We start from the raw sequence: 19,776 nt of genomic DNA, 5'->3' as shown, positions 1-19,776 counted from the left end.
AACAAACTGAGGAATTTTTGTTTAAAAAATAAGAGGTTTAAAGGCAGAAAAGGACAAATAATACTAAAAGAAGTACCAAATTTTATTGAGGTACCAATAAGAAATAGAAAAATTAACGATTGGACTTGGCAACTCGTTCCAGCTCATCTTTTTTCTTGATTGCATAAGAGTTGGAGGATCCCTGAAAAAATAAAATAAAATAAATTATAAATGTATTATGTAACATTATTATACATATATATAACAAATTGATGTATTATGCATGTTTTCACTTGATAATTTCTTTATAAGCCATAAAGATTTTAAGCCCGCAATACTACAAATTTTGTATCAAAATGTGACTGTTTTTTATCAATATTAGGGAATATTTGTAACATATTAGTTATAAAAAACAAACAAAAAAGAACTGCAGTATTTAAGAAAAGATGTTATATAATGTTAAGCTCAAACCAATATGCACTCTCTATGCAGCGGCTTTGAATAATAATAGTTTACATTCATATAACTGTGAATCATAACCAGGGATCAGAGGCCTGGACATCGGATTGACTTACAAGTGCTGGAAATCATCAACAAGTGATGATTCCTAGAAATGCTAGGAATTTAAGCCTATCTTAATTCATTAACATTCAAATATGCACTCTTTTGCAGCAGATTTAAATAATAATAGTTTACTTTCAGATAACTGCGAATCATCAGCAGGGCTCAGAGGCCTGGACATTGGATTGACTTAAAAAAGGGCAGAAATCATCATAAAGTTCAATTCTTCACGTTTTTCAATTCAAAATTAGCTTAATACAAAAGGATCATATAAAAACAATTACTAATAAACCGTAACTTTACAATCATCGGAGTTCCAACGAAAAAAACTCAAATTGGCAGCAATTGATTGAAGCCTATCTTAATTCATTAACGATCAAATATGCACTCTTATGCAGTGGACTTAAATAATAATAATTTACTTTCAGATAACTGCGAATCATCACCAGGGCTCAGAGGCCTGGACATTGGATTGACTTAAAAAAAGGGCAGAAATCATCATAAAGTTTAATTCTTCATGTATTTTCAATTCAAAATTAGCTTAATACAAAATGATCATATAAAAACAACTACAAATAAACAGTAACTTTACAATCATCAGAGTTGCAAGGAAAAAAACTCAAATTGGCAGCAATTGATTGAAGCCTGTCTTAATTCATCAACGATCAAATATGCAGTAGACTTAAATAATAATAGTTTACTTTCAGATATCTGCGAATCATCACCAGGGATCAGAGGCCTGGACATTGGATTGACATAAAAGGGCAGAAATCATCATAAAGTTTAATTTTTCACATTTTTTAAATTCAAAATTAGCTAACACAAAAGGATCATATATAAACAATAACTAATAAATAGTAATTTTACAATAATCAGAGTTGCAAGGAAAAAAACTCAAATTGAAATCATGATAAAGGGTATTTGTTTCTCTAAAATTAACAGCCTTGGACATTGGATTGATTTATTGTCAAAAAATTAATTGGTGTAATAATTATAACAAGATTATTTTAATTTTTATTTCTTTTTCATTTTATTTATTGATATTACTAAGAAAAATACCTCCCCATGTTTTGTGTAGATTGGTGGTCTTGTGTTGAAATCATTGCCATTTTTTTTATAAAAAAAAAAAAAAAGAAAAAAAAAAGAGAGAAAATGAAGCCATAATGCTATTATGAAAGATAGATCTTAGCTTTTCCCATTCAAATCAGATGTGTTAATTTATCCTTCTTTCTTCATTCACTCATGACATTCTCTAGTTAGTATTTATCAATTGTATAATATTGCTAGCAGTGAGAACTACTTATTTTTTTCAAATTAATAAAATTAAAATTTCTTAATTGGAACCATTTTGGATAAAATCTAATAAATGTGAAGAACCAATTCAATTAATGGCACTTCCAATTGGCCGATTTGAGCGAGAAAGGTGCTGACACATTGCAGGTATATACGCGCATTAAAAATTTAAGTTCAGTTTCATATAACTTTTCATTTTAGGACTAGGCTTATTTTGACACAGGGACCTCAAAAATGTGTATTTCTATTAAGTTATCGAATTTGAAACTTTGCAAGATCATAATATTTTCCCTTGCTGTATATTATATATATGAGTGAAAGTAAAATATTAATGTGGAATTTTATAGAAAGTTTTTTGGTTTAATAGAATAAATAAATAATAACTTGAGTGAAATAAGCATCTTTCTTTTTACCTACTTTTATCAAAACAAATTAATACTTATAATAACTTCATTACTATAAAGCTTATAAGGTTTATTGATAAGGTCTACCTCTCGGACGTTTACCCGTTGGTTCAGTGTTTATTAACATGTTAGGGATCCGTTCATTACTAAGACCTACAACTTACACGCCGCAATGCTATAACTTGAATTATATTTACCGGGTGTAGGTCCCTTAATTCAGCGTTGTGTAATCTTCTAAATTCTCCCATTAGTTCATCTTTTTTCGGTCTGAATATTCTTCGCAATACTTTATTTTCAAAATCTCTAAGATGCTGTTCATCCCTTAGTGTAAAAGGTCACATCTCACATCCATAAAGAACAGCGGGGAGGATAATAGTTTTGTAAATTCGAATTTTTAAGTTTTTCGATAGAAGGTGCGAGCTAAGCACTTTCAAAATTGAAAAATAACAAGTATTTCCATACACAATACACATTTAAATTAAAATAATCCTTTTTTGTCCAATTTAAACCTTTTTGAATGTTAATCAGAATGTCATAGCCCCACAGTTAGGAAATAAAAAATTTTATTGACAGAATGTTCTATGTTTATCTTTTGACAGTACTGTGAAAATACATTGCAATTTCAAAATAAGCAACAACACAATTGAGCAATCAGAACATCATGGAATTTTCATAAGATATGTGAAGTTTCCCTAGCTATATAATCCATCATAAATGGAACAGAATGATTAGTTTCATCTTGTCAAATTTCTTGAAAACATCATTTGAAAAGAGGAAAACAGTAGCTGTAGCTATTTCTAATAGCAATGATTGGCTTATGTACTAATAGCTATCATTTGAAGAGGGTCACTAATGCTAGATAATATATGTATTATCAGCCATTTACTACACAAATCGTGTAATGGAGCTAAGCGTAACCTAGAATAATACAACGGAAAATTTTATCTTTGTTGATCACACCCCCGACCATCTTCTCCTCATATCGATCTACGGTCAACTATCATCAGTTCATAGAACAATACAAATGGTATTCTTGACAAATTTAATGTTTATTCTGTGAAAACATAATATTTTTCTAAAATTACTATGTTGAATAATAAAATGAATATGGTGGGGAATTCATATAAAATTAATAATAAATGTGTGTTAAGTACACCTATACTGCTTAATATTATTATGCAATAATTAATCACTTTCAGATAATTGCAAATCATCACCAAGTTTCAGAGGCCTGGACATTGGATTGACTTAAAAGTGCTGGAAATCATCACCAAGTGATCAATACTTAATTCAACTATTTTTAAAAACTTTTTTGATGATCTAGGAATGATATCAAATTCATATTTTAATTTACAAATGTAATAAAATTTGTTTCATAATTATTAAAACTTATTTGTGTTATATTTTGACTGCATTCCCCAACCATCTTCTCCTCATATATAATATCCACGGTCAACTATCTTCTCATTATTATGAAAAAATAACTCGTTTCGGGAATTTATTTAAGTTACTTTTGGTTCACTTAGTTATTGGATGGGATCTGGTTAATTAATAGAGCCATTCAAGATAACATAGAAATTCAGTATTTCACATTAAAAAATTTTAAAACATTCTTCTGTGAAGACACAAGATGATTAATAAATTTATTAACTCCACCCAGCAAAATATACCTAATAGAGATTATAATTAAGAGATATCTAAAGGTTATGCCAAAAATTGTGGGTAAGACGTAAAAGACATTTTTAGCACAGTTTTTAATTCTACTTAAGATTTCAGAGGAATGTATCTAAAATTTTAAGACATTTCCAGTATTTTGGGACGTAAAAAATTCAAGCAATTAAATCATGGAAAATTAAATGTGTAGAATGTGGATGACAGCATAATATAACATTTCAAAATCAATTGAAACCTTTTTCATTTCAAGTGCAATCTTTTCAATTCAAAAGTAAGTTTTTCATTTTAATTGCAACAAAACCAGACTTAGATGGCATTTATTTACTTAAAGATAACTGCAAATCATAACCAAGATTCAGAGGCCAGGACATTGGATTGACTGACTTAATAACAGTGATCATCATGTCTAAATATTTTTCACCAAAAAGTGAAGGGTACATTAATTAACTTAATGGGCTAAATTAAATAAAACATTAAAAAAAACGAAAAAAAAAAAAAGACAAGATTCACGATTATGAATTTCAAATCAGTCTATTTCTTTCAATTTTTCTGCAGAAAGTTTTCAATGGATAACTTTACAACAAATTAATATCAGTAAAATAAAAATAATCAATATAAGCTGATGTTAATTGGAAGAACTTGACCACGTTCAATTAATTTTTTCAACAACAATTTCAATTAACAATAGAATTAAAAAGTTATACATAAAAAAATATAATTATTTCTTGGTGCGAAGTTAGTTACACTAACTTATTTGTGTATCATTTTGACCGCACCCCCTAACCATCTTCTTCTCATACAAGTCTTTCACGGTCAACTATCTCTCATAATTAATTATTTCTTAAACAAATATTATTATTATAAGGAACTTCATGGTAAACCTGTCATTTTCTCATTGTTGCACAATTTACTACTTATTACCTAATTTGAAATTTTTATTTACATAAATTCTCAACTAAGAATATTCATTTAAACTAATAACTGACATATTATGAGATATTAATGCACTTTACCTTAGCTGCGTTTATAAGTTCATCAGCTAAGCACTCAGCAATTGTTTTAATATTCCTAAACGCTGCTTCACGAGCTCCGGTGCAAAGCAACCATATTGCCTAAAGAGATAAAGAAAAGTTGTAATAAATAAAGACATAATAGATAAGCATAGTTCGATATAGACACTATTATAAATTACCTGGTTAACTCTGCGAAGAGGAGACACATCAACAGCTTGCCTCCTAACGGTACCAGCTCTACCAATACGTGTAGAATCTTCCCTGGGACCAGAGTTCGTTATAGCTTGTACTAATGTTTGCAATGGATTCTATAAAAATATCAAGAGGATTTTACAAAGAATAATGAAACATCTGATCAATTGGATCTTAACTAATTAATATATAAACCTCCATACAGTAAATAAAAAAAAAAAGAAAAGGTTATAAGTAAATAACTTGCAATTTAAAACTTACTTCTCCACCAGTAAGAAGGTGAATAATTTCAAAAGCATGTTTTACTATCCGTACTGCCATCAATTTCTTGGCATTGTTCCTGCCGTGCATCATCAAGGAATTAGTCAGACGCTCAACAATAGGACACTGAGCTTTCCTGAAACGTTTAGCAGCATAACGTCCAGCTGAATGAGGCAAATATTTTGCATTTTTCTCTTTTACAGCAATGTAATCCTGTGAATATAAAGTGATTTTTAGTTATTTTAAATATCTTAACTATACATGGAAACTATAATATGAATAGATCTATAAAGATTGAAGACTTAACCACTATATTATACATTAGGAAAACTAGATGTACCAAAAATGCTACAGAACCACAGTTCACAAATACGTTAGTTCATTTGATGTGATCTTGGCAAACTTTTCATCCAGACATCACACTACTATTGTTCACCATAAATGTAAACAATCAAATCTAACTACTAGAACTACTAAAATAAAAATAAATATCTAACAAACCTGAAGGGACATATCGCTGACTTGGACATCATCACAACTCCAGCGACCAAATAATTTAATTTCGGGTAGTTCTGCTGTTGGGGCAATAGCTACTGTTTCTCCTTCTCCATCATCGACAATCACATCATCACCACTTTCTTCCCAGTTGTCAATCATGGTTAATTTTCTGTAACCAAAGATTACAAAATGTTAAAACCTGATTATAAAAAACTCAATTCACTTATAGTGCAGCTCTTGACTGACTGAAGCTATAAATCAATTGCGAAGATGTGAAAAATCAAAACATTTAAGGTTAAGAGATTATTATGAACATGAAAACACTTAAGCTAAAGAAATGTATCTACACAATAAATAATAAACACTGCATAAAAGGAAAAAATTCAATTTAAATTTAAACAAAACTAGTAATGGTTTGTGCTAGGACACTTTTAAATCCTATCAAGAATGTCTCCAACCAACTTCAAAGTACCACGCTTCAATAATTAATGTAAACATCAGATGTAAAATAAAATAAAAATGAAATAATGTAATATTCACAATTACCAATTAACCACAAAATATAAACTTGGGTTTTAATAACAGACAGAAGACTGAGGAAACACGCTAAATGTCTCCTTTTCACGTGTAGCAATCTAACCAATAGAGGTTATGTGTCTCCACGTGTTTAAGATTAAAAAAGGGAATAAAATAATTGTTACTGAGAATGGTCAACAGGTTGATGAAAACTTAATACAAATAAAAAATATGAGGAAAGAACATTTAGTAAATAACATAAAACACTTATTTACCTTGAACCACACAACACACACGGAACGAAGTACCAAAAAAAGAAAGGCTGGACTGAGAGTTTGACAGTCTTGCATTGCTGCAATTTAGGACAAAAATAAATAAGGAATATCCAAAAAATTAAAAACGTTATTCTTTAACTTATATCTATAATGTATAAACTTATTATAGTTAATAACTATAATTTAAAAATAAATATATAGGTTTGTGAAAGTTAAAGTACTTGTTAATTTTCCTAAACATCAAATTGCATTATATTTTAAACATTTACTGTATTTGGTAATTAGTTTATTTACAAATTATATTTTATTAATTGATCTCATAACTGATTTATTGGTCATTTTCTGAAAATGCAGAATATTTAATGGTACTATACATAAGTATTGGGGGGGGGGCTTCAGGTTTCGTCTGCTCCTAATTTTACTTATTGATCTATAGTTCATAGACTAATTAATTAATATATTCAAATCATTTTAGTTGAACTTTAACTATTTCACTAGTGACCTGGTATTATTAACACTATGAATATGCATTTCTACGACTCACGAAAGAAAGAAATTTCAATAATCGAGGTAAATTTAAAGCCGTTTTCCAATATTTATAACTTTTTCAATATTGCTCAATTAATTTTATTTTATATCAAAATCTTTTCCCGTGTTTTAAATGTAAGATAATACCAGAGTTAATACGGAGTTATCGGAGGGGGCTGATGATGTTGTCCGACTGCAGTCTGGGCCTATTAGTGTAGTACGTAAATATTCCTATTGTTCCTAACAAATCTGTAGGCCCAGAGCATCCGTGCAAGCTAAAAAGCTAAGAGACAGTCCACAGATCTTATATACACATAACTACGTTATGCTTGACTTCTGTCCCAATCGTTTTAAATATCCGTTACAGATACCATCCCTCAAAACAATTAACGTTTACAAAAGGCCCGGGTGTATCAACAAAAAAATTTGTGTATCATAAAATATCCATTTACATATGACCAGATATTAGGTCTCGACGAATACAATACTGGGATAGAGTAAAGCCGAGGTTCCAAGTGTAAATTTCTGTTAATATTTTTGCGGAAGTTTGCCGAGAATGGGCAGATAGTTGATAGTAGTAGCGACTATTAAGCCTATCATGATAGCAAGACATCAAATGTATAGTTTACACGATGTTAGTGGTTGCGGCAGCTATCACTATCACCACCACCTTGGAACCTCCGACTAAGTACGGTAAGCTGTCTTAAATATTACATTGAAGGAATATTTTCCGATGGTACAATCTAATTATTTATTATGTAGTTACTTCAATATAGCTATTATGAATTATTTAGTTTTATCAACAATCTGTGTTGAATAGACTTTGTTAACGCTTTGACGAATGTACGTCCATTCTTCAAATTTATTAAGGAGAAGAACACAGATAACTCAGGCAGAGTTTTTGGACGGGTATGCTAGTTACATACATAATTTATGTACATAACTAGCTGCCGATTCTCCCGACCATAAAATACTCGTTTTACCCGACAAATACCCGCCACTTTACGCGCTCTTGTATTGTTACAGTCATGATTATACTGTCGCACTAGCTCTCGCGTGATAGTTGATAATGTCAGTGAATAAACTGTCACGTTAACTATCACATGTATTAACAGTGAACTATCATACAGTTTCTGTTATTGCGGCAAAAGTGTTAGACCATTACCATTGTGTAGCCATTTGGTAGTTACAATCATGACAGTATTCACTGTCTCGATAATTTTACTGTTGTGACAGTAATGTAGCACTAGGTATGGCTTGATCGTTAATAGTACAAGTAAGGTCAGTTGACTAACATTCGCATTAACTGTCATATGTATACGCCTTGAAAGTGAACTTTCACAACTTATTAACCTTGCCAAATATAATGAAGGTCAGCAGTAATAATTCTATATATTCGCCAATAAACTTATAAAATTCTTTTAATACTGTGATCATTGCTTTCTCTTACATCCACTTCGTTCGTCGAATAGGATGAAATTAATTTTTAGAACCGTGCTCCTGAGAAAAAAAAAATAGTTAACTGGTGCATAATTTTTATCTCAATTTAATTCTTTATATAAATCTGATTTTATTTGTAAATATTCAGTTCTGGAATCAACTATCGCTAGATATGAAATTTTGAGTCCTTCACGTAGTGCTGTTAACTTTTTATTTAAAAGACAAATTGAATTAAATCGAACAAAAAAATGTGTGCACATATGTATACACGTATTGGTACCGAGATATAAATTCAATCTTTGGTTTTTATCTTTTGCACTCCTCAATGTACGACTTTTGCGCTGTTAAGAATGTAGTCTGGTAGAGTGTGATTGTTATTTTATGGTAAACTAAAGAATTTCTCAACGTTCCTCCTCCGTCTAGAAATAGGTTGGCAACATAACGGCTAACCCACTCTTTCTAGTCAGAGAAAATAAGAATTTTAAACACAAATTACAATAAACGTAAAAATTCATCACCAGTCCGTTCCTAAATAGTTCCGTGCCTTTACTGGTAAACGATACTTGGGTGACGAACGCTAACAGCACTTAAACATGCATTTCGCTCATTCAACGGTGCAAAGTGACATTTAGAACTTCTTTGAAGCATGCTTCGTGCATTATACACAAGAAGTATGGAGCTAACCTTCCAGACCATGATTATGATGTAGCACAAGAAATAAACTTTGTGATCACGACGGTGGCCTGGCTTTAGCGGTGGACACCAAATGGATTTTGTTTTCCAAGTTAATGTTAGTCACAACATGAACCATTGTGCTCTTAAAACATACCTTTGACGTAGTTGATTTTAATAAATGGTTAATTTCTTTGAAGATTTATCCTTAAAAGTGAAAAATAGTAATCATTTTTAATATTTCCTCTCGATCCACAACACATCAAAAGGGGTTATTCAGCGGGTGTTTTAAATAACCACAATACAACCTCTTAACGTTATTTCTTGTTACCAGAGACGTTTACTTGTATTTGTTAAAAGTAAAATGAACAAATTTGATATTTGTCCTAACACCCCAAATACTGGGGACTCCAGTGGGGGTTTCTGTATCTCTAGAGTTAGCGCACCGGTCAAGTCGGTATCAATGACTTGCCTCTGATGCTTGAATAAGTTAGCAAAAGGTAGTTAGTCAGTAAAATGTGTTTAGGCATGTGCTACTTGAAAGATTAGATTAATTTCAATGCTGAAGAACATGACAGCACCTATGCCAGGATCAATGTACTATGCATGCTCCCGCGATACCTAGCTCAGAACAATGAAACCAGTCCTTTTTCAGACCTCAAAACTGGCTTGACCACCAAGAACAAATGTATTTCAGTTTAATTGGTACCAGCATGGTTGAAATACGAAATCTTTACAACACATACTTCTGACAGTTAAAAGTGGTCGTTGTAACAAACCTATATTTGCAATAAAAACACAATAGATTTTTTTTCTAAGCCTTGCGTGGGGTGATATCGGGGGGGGGGATGATGAGAAAACGGATTTAGGGGACCTCTTTTTCTATATTAGGAATGCATTTGAAGAGGGAGCTGAGAAACAGGATATTTTAGATGGAAATCTAGAAAATAGTCGGTATCATTGTTTATGTGTATCTGCCACCTTTGTGGTCGTCCTGTCGGTGTCAGTGTCTTGAATAAATGTTTCCTACAGTAATGGGTGCTATTTAAATATCGAATATGCCTCCTCGATACAAATTCTGTCACAGTTAATAGTTCAAGCGTGTTGTGTATGTGGTCCGTCTTTGCTCTTTGAAGTTCAAGTAAGGGATACGTCTGACTATCCCGCTCTGAAACTTTTGGAGCCTTTTGGCCGTTGTAGGAGCTATGTTGGTCAGTAGTAGTACTGGGTTGGCCTGAGTACACTTTTGTAGATCATTAATTTGAGGCGGAGAGAAAGATTAGAAGTTAGCTGGTGATAAAGCTATATTGAGATGTTGGAAGATTGTTGATTGACCGTGTGTATCAATGAATGGAATATGGTCCGAGTGCGGTCAAATAAAACTCAAATAGTAAATGGTTTCCTATTTTTATTAAACCAACGTTTCACCCCACGTTGCAGGACTTCGTCAGGGCTGTTTTGACAGAGGTCAAAGTCAAAGTACTCTGACTTCAACCCCCTTTACAACTCCCCTTACAATTCCCCACGATAGCCGAGCGTTCTAAACCATAGACCTCTGGCACATATGTCATATACTAATTTTATGTCAATATCAGACTCATAGAATACGCAATATGAATATGTATCTGCCACACAATTTGAGCCTCTTATAAGCGACCATTATTTGCCATAGCACAGCACATTTTTTTGATATTCCACTGGGTGACATAATGGGGTTCTATTGGGGTGTTCAGGAAATATTTTGAAATTTTTAATCCTGAAAATGTGATTTTAAGCCTTACTTTAATAGAATTGAAGCCTTTCACGTTTCTCTTTTCCATATATTGATTTTTACCGTTTTAATAAAGAAATTTTCGGCTTGTTATAAGCTAATGAAGGTTATAATAATAGTTACTGTTTTAGAGAAAGAGATAGCCTTACAACGCACACGATTTATCAGATCAAACTCAATTTTTTTTTTTTTAAAAATACATAGAAATTTCTAACTTTTTAAACAGCAGGTTCAAAATATTCCGAAGAGGGGATATTCTTCTAGAGATAGTCTAATAACGTACACATCGCTTCTTTGCTTATTTAGTGACATCTGACAAATAAGTTTTAAATTTTTTTGGAATTCTCAAAATAGTTGTGAAGTAATTACTTTCTCTACTGCGTTCCTCTTACTGACTGTCCTAAAGCTAATAGAGATGTCTCAAACTAACCACAACCTACGATCAAATGAACAGAATACCTCGAATACTAAATAAAAAAAAAACTTTTTTGTCTGATGTGCCACTATTTAAGCAAAGCAGCGACATGATTTCACAAGTCAAGCTAAATTTTAAAAAAAATATCCAAAGAAATCTCAAGTCTTTAAAACGTATTCATCATTGTATATACGCATTCACTAAATATATAAATTGGAGCTTGAACAATCTTAACAAGAAGTTGACTGCAAGGAGATGCGTGGGAGGCAGTTGGAGGGATGTTAAGGAAGTGGTAAATTACTTCAACCTTCCATTTGCGATATTCTGCAGTTTTCAGGTTTTATCCAGTATTGTATGCAATTATAAACATGAACATTAAAGAACCAAAGAACTACTTTCTGTTTTACTTTATCAAAGACGAAATAATTACAGATTTGGATTTTTTTTAAAACCAATAATAAGCGCTATGCACCGCTGATTAAGACTTAAGAGCACAATGAAAATTGAATGTTCCTGGTTGGCTAATTATTTTCCTGAATCCTAGGCCTTCATCATCTATTATTCTTTATGGATAATGCTTTGTTTATACCCCTTTCACTTAATTTTTGAATGGCAAATGTTATTAATGAAGAATGCACTATAGATAACGTAATGGAATCCATGGTACCTGGAATTCATGAAGATAATGTAGCATCAAGCCCTTCATTACTATTCATTTGTTTTTGGCAATAGCATGGTTAGTATAATTTTTCCATTTAAAAATCTGTCAAATGACTGGAAATAATTGTTCCTTGCCGAAACAAGTCGAAAGTGGTTGCTGAGGAAGCTTTATTTCAGTTACTACCATAGACCAAAAATATTTCAAAAGAAATTAGATAAAATAGTTATGTGAGAATTCATAATCATTTACAAGTTACTAAAATTATTTAAGAATTTTTGTAAATCTAAACAGAAGTCGAATGAAAGTACATTAGTATAAAATATAATTAAAGAGCATTATAAAAATATTTGTACTTTATCTGCCTATGGTACAGGATATATTACAACCAATCTATAAAAAGTTATCTTGCTTTATTTATATATTTTATGATTCTTCAAGTCCAAGAAATAGATTTTTGAAAATTTAATTCCATCCTCATTATATGCTGTTTCTCCAGAACAGTTTTCAATTAAAATAAAAGGGCAATTGGCAGATAGTGTAGAGGAATAGAAATTGGTGGGATGATTTTGAATAAATAACTAATAATATAATATATAAATTTCAATAAAATATTATTTAAAAAGTTAGACTATAGATATCTGTTTTCAGAAGCTTTCACTTACTCTAGAAAATTATGACTAATAATGATCATTAATTTCAATCTGATTTCAAAACAATCAATTTCTAGGAAAAGAAATATATATAATTTTTCAAAAATTAGAATAGTGACAAACATGTTCAATAATTATCATTTAATCCTCTTTAATAACTTTTATTACACATTAATTTTTTTTAAAGTGTTTTATGAGTTTGATATTTATCAGTTGTAAGTTAAATAATCTCACAATTTTTTCTTGAATATAGTTCATTTAAGAAATTAATTTTGAAAAAATACTTAGTATTTGTAGATTAATTTTGTGACAAAGCATTGAAAATGTTAGATAAACATATATTTCCATTATAATACTCAACAAATTTTATCTTTGTTTTCTAATTTTCTGAAACAACAAAAAAATGTATGATACCATCTCTCATAACTTTTTTTGACATTTAATTTGACCCTGAAAATCATCATAAATTATTAATTTCATCTATATTCCAAAACAACTACTAAAGTCTCATCTAAAAAATATTGAAATAAATTCCTATGGTCATTATATTGGACCAAAATTATCATTAAAATAAAAAAAAAAAATTGTTTAATTGAAAGTTTTTTACTAGAGTCACTAAGGCTTCTGAAAATTTGGGCAATCATAAATTTTGTTTAAAATGAAAATAGATTGAAATATATTCAATTGAGGATACAGATATTAAATTTATGATTTACTAGAGGTAGAGCTTGTATAAGTCATTTATGTAACAATTTATGATTCTACAATAAGTTTTATATTACAGACCAACTGTTATCGGAGACAATTCTGCATTTGGTTTCTATTATAAATTGGTATCTCAAAAGGTTCAATTCTACAATAATTAGTGTTTCATTTCAGAATTAATAAATTTCAAATACAGAAAGTCTACTACAATATGTCTTCAGATCATAAGCATTTTTAAAGAATGTAAATAATATAATTATAATCAAATTTATATTATTATAAAAACAAATAAAGTAACAATAAACTTGTATTTTCTGACAAAATAATATAAATAAAAATTGAATCACATTAATATCTTGTTCTAAAACTATTAAAAATAATAGTAGGTTAAAATTCTCAATTCACTCCTCTTTTTTACTTTCTGCCAATCCTGACTGGATTAGTCTAATGTGAATAAGATTTTTAGCATATAATTGGTGATAACAAGAATTTCTGTTTATCAATAAATTAAATAATTTTTAGTGGAGTTGGCCCACAATGAACCATAAATTATGTCAGTAAACATTTTATGGATTTTTTATAAATTATTTTTTATTGATCTATTGTAACATTCTGGTTTTTTTTCCCGTCCAAATTTCCTTCCATTCATAATTAATGTTGTATTTTAAGTCTCATTTAATACTGCTCTGCATGCTCAGATCTTCAATGTATATAACTTCCTATTTTGCTTTAATATTTCTCTGTAATAATCATTTAAATAATATGTCCACATATTTTTTTTATATTGAAATATAACATTTATATAAATGTAATATTTTTTATTATATGTGTTTAAAGATTGATATTTGATAATTTTATACTTATTTTTGAATCATCATTGAGTATTAAAAAAAGAAAAATTATCTAAACATTAGCCTTTCATGACCTGAAGAAAATATTTTATTTGCCTCATACCTCTTGTCTAGGTTATGTGGCAGCAATCATCTAAATTGAAAAATAGATAAAGGCACTAACAGGATAACAAACGTTTGATGGACTGAGTTAAAAAGAAAATTGTTCTTATCTAGTAGGGAGAAGCCGTCTGGAATCTTCCATAGAGCTCAGCCAATAGGAACTCTTAGCTATTGTCAGTTGACAATTTCTCTCACAGTTTAATGAATGATGACACTTCCGTTAAGAGTCTATAAAAGTAAGGCCTTCCTCCCTTTCCAATTCAGTAGAGCACTAGCAAACAGACAAGGTGCTTCTTTAATTTCCAAATATGAAAACATTCACTAGCTTGAGTTTGTTTATGACATTATTTATTGTAGCAAAGGTAGTATCATTTGAAATTATTTTTTCATATGTATGCCCTATGTTATAGCTATTCTGTTTATTTAATACTTTTATTTTAGTGTGATATTACGTCTGAGCCAACAACTACACCACAACCATCAGGTGGATCAACACCAACAGGGGGCGTTACTGTTTCCAAATCACCTGAAGAAATTAGGCATAAAATCAAAGAACAAGTTCTAGCTTTGACAGAATCATGCAAGACATCAACAAAAATTACAGGAGGTCAGTTTCAATAAAAAATAACCCATTTAATTTTTATTTAGTTTATTAAAACACTTCAATTTAATTGAGAGTTTAATACAGATATATACAAATTAAAAGAAAAAATCCTAATTTAGTTTGAAATTATGACTATACTATGAGAAATAATTAAAACTAATAAATATTTTGCATGTACTTAGTTATTATTAAACTGCTTTAATGTATGAAATATATCGGTAAAACAAAAATATATATTTAATAATAAAACAGAATAAATTGATGAAGTGTTATTTTTCAAATGTTTGTTTATAAAATTCAAGAAAGTTGTTAAAAACCATTATATTATAAAAAAAATAGAACGATTATTCATTTTGCTGACAAAAAGAGAAGAAAGAACAATTTATTCATATAGCTTCAACTATGCACAAATAAATTGATTAATATTTAAATTTGAATTGTGCAACTTAAATAACTATCAGAAAACTATACATCTTACCTTTTTTATTTTATTCAATAATCTTTTAACACTTTACGTTTAATAATTTAAAATTTTTTTATAATCAATATTATTAATTTTGTACAATACAAACTCTCTATACAGTGACAGATTTAGTCAAATTAACAAAAAAATGGTCCATATCAACCAAAAAAAAATCAAAACAGCTTATTGAACATTTGTATCTAATTTTCTCTGATTATAGAACATTTAAATTGAAATCCATAAAATTGAGTGTTTTTTTTTCAATCAAGCCTTAATAATAATGCTCCTACTATTCATTATTTCTTTTTATGGTCAATCTTTTTTTTACAATCACATAAACAGTTCCAATTACTTTTTCAGAACAAGCTAAAATAGTTTCTAATCAAGCCATTCCGAAAACAGAAGCTGAAAAGGTGAGTTTAATATCTCTATTCTTATTATTCTTAATTTATGACTGATACAATGCTACAATAGATATTGAAGATTCAGAGAAAATATAATATAAAAAAAATTCTTAAATTAAGAAATTAATGTTTTTACAACTAACCATACATAACTAATAAAAATAAATAAGTTGTATTTCACATTTCCGAACATGCTATAATGAAATAAACTTTCAATAAAATATTAGCACAATAAGAGTATATTATTATAGAAGTATATTTTCCTGTTGATCGAAAAAATATTTTGTCATATTGATAGTATTCCAGTCAACTAGAGACCAGAAAGGGCTGCACAGTTTTGTTAGTTCTGAATAATAGATTTGGTTCAGAAAAAGGTAGTTAAAAAAAGTCATCTGAGTAAAAAATTTTACGTGATTACTTTTATTTCTAGCCTAACAATTTATTAATTTAAATCATCAAAATTAAATTAGATATTGATGATAAGGAATAAAAACTTAATAACTTTATCCATTTGTGAAATTAAAACCACTGCAACTTTAAGTCTATTATGACAAATCCATGACTTGAAAATAATTAGATATCTCTAATCTATAACTTGGCTTTTTTATGAAGTAAGAACTGTAGGATTTAAATCTGAACCACTTTATACATTTTTAAATTACTTAATTGAATTTCTTATTTCAGAAATGATACATGTTTTATTTATAAAAAACAGCTCCTGCATTATTTCTGAAATAATTGATCAATTGTTTTGCCAATAAAATCTACTAAATGAATTTAGGTGGTTTTCATCTTCTACCATTGACTTTTTTTTTTATGCATTGTTATCTTAATCTATTAAGTTTATGTCATATATTACTTTTTATTAATAAATATTTCTGTTCTAGTGCTTTTTGGAATGCATGTACAATGGACTAAACATAGTAAGTAGAAATGTTGCTTAGATTTTTTAGAAGCTAATTCAATTATGACTTTTATTGAATGATTAATCTTACTTTTTTTTAGACGAAAGATGGAAAATTCATCGAGATATCAGCAAAAGGACTTGCACAACATCGCTTTGCTAATTCCCCTGATGAACTCACAAAGGCTAATAACATGATTGAAACATGCACCAAAGAAGGTATTAAATAAGATAAATTTATGTGAGTTCTGAATATAACATCATTATTAAAGTATTTTAAATTGAATAATTTTTATATTTCAGCTATAGTTAAAGATGCCAATGAAAAATGTGCTATTGGTCGACTTGTTCGAGAATGCTTTGTAAAGCATGGTTCAAAGGTAATTATTATTCTTAACCATACTGTATATGATGATAATATCATAAATGAAAATAAAAACTGACAGCAGATGAATAAAAAGATTTAAATTGTAAATCACTTGCAGGTTGTTCTTGAAAAAGAGGTTATTACATAAATGATTATTTCATGCCTATTTTAATGACTTATAGTGAGTTTTTCTTGATTAGTTTGATGTAACTTGATTACATCAAATCTAAGTATAACTCTGAATGTGATATTCAACTTTAAAGTTATCGCTGAAGCAGAAAGGGCAATCTTATATAAATTTTCAGTTTATTTAAATCCAAATTAATTTCTGTTCCAGATAAATTTTTTCCCAAAACCATGATTGCAGATTATCCGGAGGGAAGAAGGTGGATGGAAGTGGAAAAGGCTGATATAATACCATGAGCTGAGATATAATGTACATGTATTTTCAATAAATTTTTCTTATGTGGATTGACTAATTAATTGTAGTGTTACATCTTAATCCTTTAACATATTACTAGACAGTAATAAGTTATATAATTAAATATAGTTCATGAATATCACTTTGTTAGTTTTTACTGGATTATTTATAAAATACCTCTTCTATCTGAACATTGAGAAATTTATGTGTACAGTAGAAAACACTTTTACATGCATTAATCGAAGAAAATGTACACATAAAATTTCAACCTAGAGGAACAACATTTAAGCAAAACATGAAAGTGGTGAAAGTGGGATATGAAATTTAGGAAATGTGATTTTTTCTAGAATAAGGCAAGTTTGAAGATATTTTTAAGTTTTAAATTATTTCAATCCATTAAAAAAAATAATTTACTATATTTATGTAGGATTTAAAACCATACTTTTCTTCATTAAATTATTATTCAAGAGGATAGATATGGAATATGATAATTGCAATGATTATTAAAAATAAAAACATGTTAGACACATTATATTAGCTTCAATCTAAGCTCTATAATAAATTTTCAAAAGGAACTTGTGGAAAAAATTAAGTAATTAAATTAAAGTAACAATAATCAGAGGCTTATTCTAACTTTCTGATGTTTGATTATCCCCCTTTTTTTTATTAATATCTCTTTCTAATGCAAGAGTGAGGATTTTTTTATATCTGATTGTTGATATTTTTGTTAATTTTAAAGCATTATAGTATAAAATTTGTAAGAAATTTGAAAAGAAAAACTAAGAGAACTCAGAAAAAACCAAAATTAAATTTTTTTTTTAATTACGTAAATACAAAGTTCAAATTTAACTAATTTACAGTCCAAAACAAATGGGCAGCTAAAACAATAATATAAAAAAACAAACTCAGATTTGAGAAAATATAGTATATAATTTAGAGAATAATTTAGGTATAACTAGAAACTGATAATAAATTGATATTCACAATACTAATTCATAAATTTAAGTCACTAGGCTAAACTTAAATAAGGATCAAAAGTATGGTGAATATAAAACATTTACATGGGTGATGTTGAGTTGAACGATCATGTTTAATTTGGATTTCACTTCTTACTGAGTGAGAGTTTTTTACTTAAAAAAATTATAAATAATAACCAATAATTTTAAAACTTGACTTTCTGGTCTATTTAATAGAAGTGTGCTATTTTATTTGTTTTTCAGAATCAGTCTGTATTAAACAATGATTAGTTTTCTAATAGTGTCAGTTTGAGACTCAATCAAAATTTGTTATCACTATAAATCAGTTCATTACAAGGCCTCAACACTAATTTATTAATTATAAGGATGTTTACGGGGAGGAAATCGATAGCTAATTTTCACAAAATATTCACAGGAAAATGATCAAAATCAGTGTTATCCAGTGAAAGGAATAATTAAGGTAAAGTCAATTAACGACCGATGATATGAAATTTATAGTAAATCATAAAAGAGATGCTAACAAATTAAAATGTTTTTATAGGAACATCAGTAACAAATATTATAAAACCTTTGGACCATTGAGCCTGCAGCAACATATATGCATTTAGTCCATTATGTCACCAAATAAGCTGAGATTACTGGATAAATATCAATTGTTTTTTTTGTTCTTTTTGTAAAATATAAAGTTGTTTTAGCATAGTGTTTAGCCAATTGTAAGTAGAAAAGAAAATGTTCTTGTGAGTGGATTATAAAAGAAGAATGATTATTTTGGCTCACAAAGTTTCAATATTAGGATGATAAAAAAAATTGACCAGGAAAACCTAAAATGAATATTTACATACCTATAATTGTTATTTATACGATTTTTAATGATTTAAATATTGATTAATGTTTCAAAACTAAGCTAATTTAAATTACATTTTATAATATCAATCAAAAAGATTAAGAAAAAAATCTTTAAACCACATTAAGCCCACATTTTTATTTTATTTTATATACATAAAGGTTAAACAAGCTCTAGAACTTCAAATTCTCATTATCATGCATTAATAATTCTCATTATCACCATTGAATCATTGTCAGACTTCAGATGCTGAAGTCTTTCATTCAAGCTGAATGTTTCTGAAAGCAGATGGATGTGACCAAAATTTACCCACACCTGTATCAGAAGTAAG

The 19,776-nt window shown here is 28.9% G+C and overlaps 2 protein-coding genes across 3 annotated transcripts; one reads left to right on the top strand and one right to left on the bottom strand.

Moving 5' to 3' along the window:
* Positions 1 to 61: 61 nt before the first annotated feature.
* On the bottom strand, positions 62 to 6,760 carry LOC106688066 (small ribosomal subunit protein uS7). Of its 2 annotated transcripts, none has more exons than XM_014432348.3 (6): positions 6,667 to 6,760; positions 5,879 to 6,044; positions 5,378 to 5,590; positions 5,104 to 5,232; positions 4,925 to 5,023; positions 62 to 181 (listed from the first exon to the last, which is right to left on the bottom strand). In XM_014432348.3, exons 2-6 carry the CDS (start codon positions 6,032 to 6,034, stop codon positions 113 to 115), a joined length of 666 nt encoding a protein of 221 aa, XP_014287834.1. In that variant the 5' UTR covers positions 6,035 to 6,044; positions 6,667 to 6,760; the 3' UTR covers positions 62 to 112. The 2 variants fall into 2 exon arrangements, with proteins under 2 accessions (XP_014287834.1, XP_014287835.1); XM_014432349.3 differs by lacking the exon at positions 6,667 to 6,760 and adding an exon at positions 6,422 to 6,538.
* Positions 6,761 to 14,666: 7,906 nt separating this feature from the next.
* On the top strand, positions 14,667 to 17,682 carry LOC106688070 (uncharacterized). The gene is made up of 7 exons (XM_014432354.2): positions 14,667 to 14,823; positions 14,903 to 15,068; positions 15,889 to 15,941; positions 16,820 to 16,855; positions 16,938 to 17,055; positions 17,140 to 17,216; positions 17,541 to 17,682. Exons 1-7 carry the CDS (start codon positions 14,770 to 14,772, stop codon positions 17,562 to 17,564), a joined length of 528 nt encoding a protein of 175 aa, XP_014287840.1. The 5' UTR covers positions 14,667 to 14,769; the 3' UTR covers positions 17,565 to 17,682.
* The last annotated feature ends 2,094 nt before the right edge of the window (positions 17,683 to 19,776 follow it).

Source organism: Halyomorpha halys, unplaced genomic scaffold (genome assembly GCF_000696795.3).
Source record: "Halyomorpha halys isolate HHAL.00 unplaced genomic scaffold, Hhal_1.1 Scaffold1047.1, whole genome shotgun sequence".
Classification (NCBI taxonomy): Eukaryota; Metazoa; Arthropoda; class Insecta; order Hemiptera; family Pentatomidae; genus Halyomorpha; species Halyomorpha halys.
Note: the sequence above shows the minus strand (reverse complement) of the source record. Positions and strands in the feature narration are given on the sequence as shown.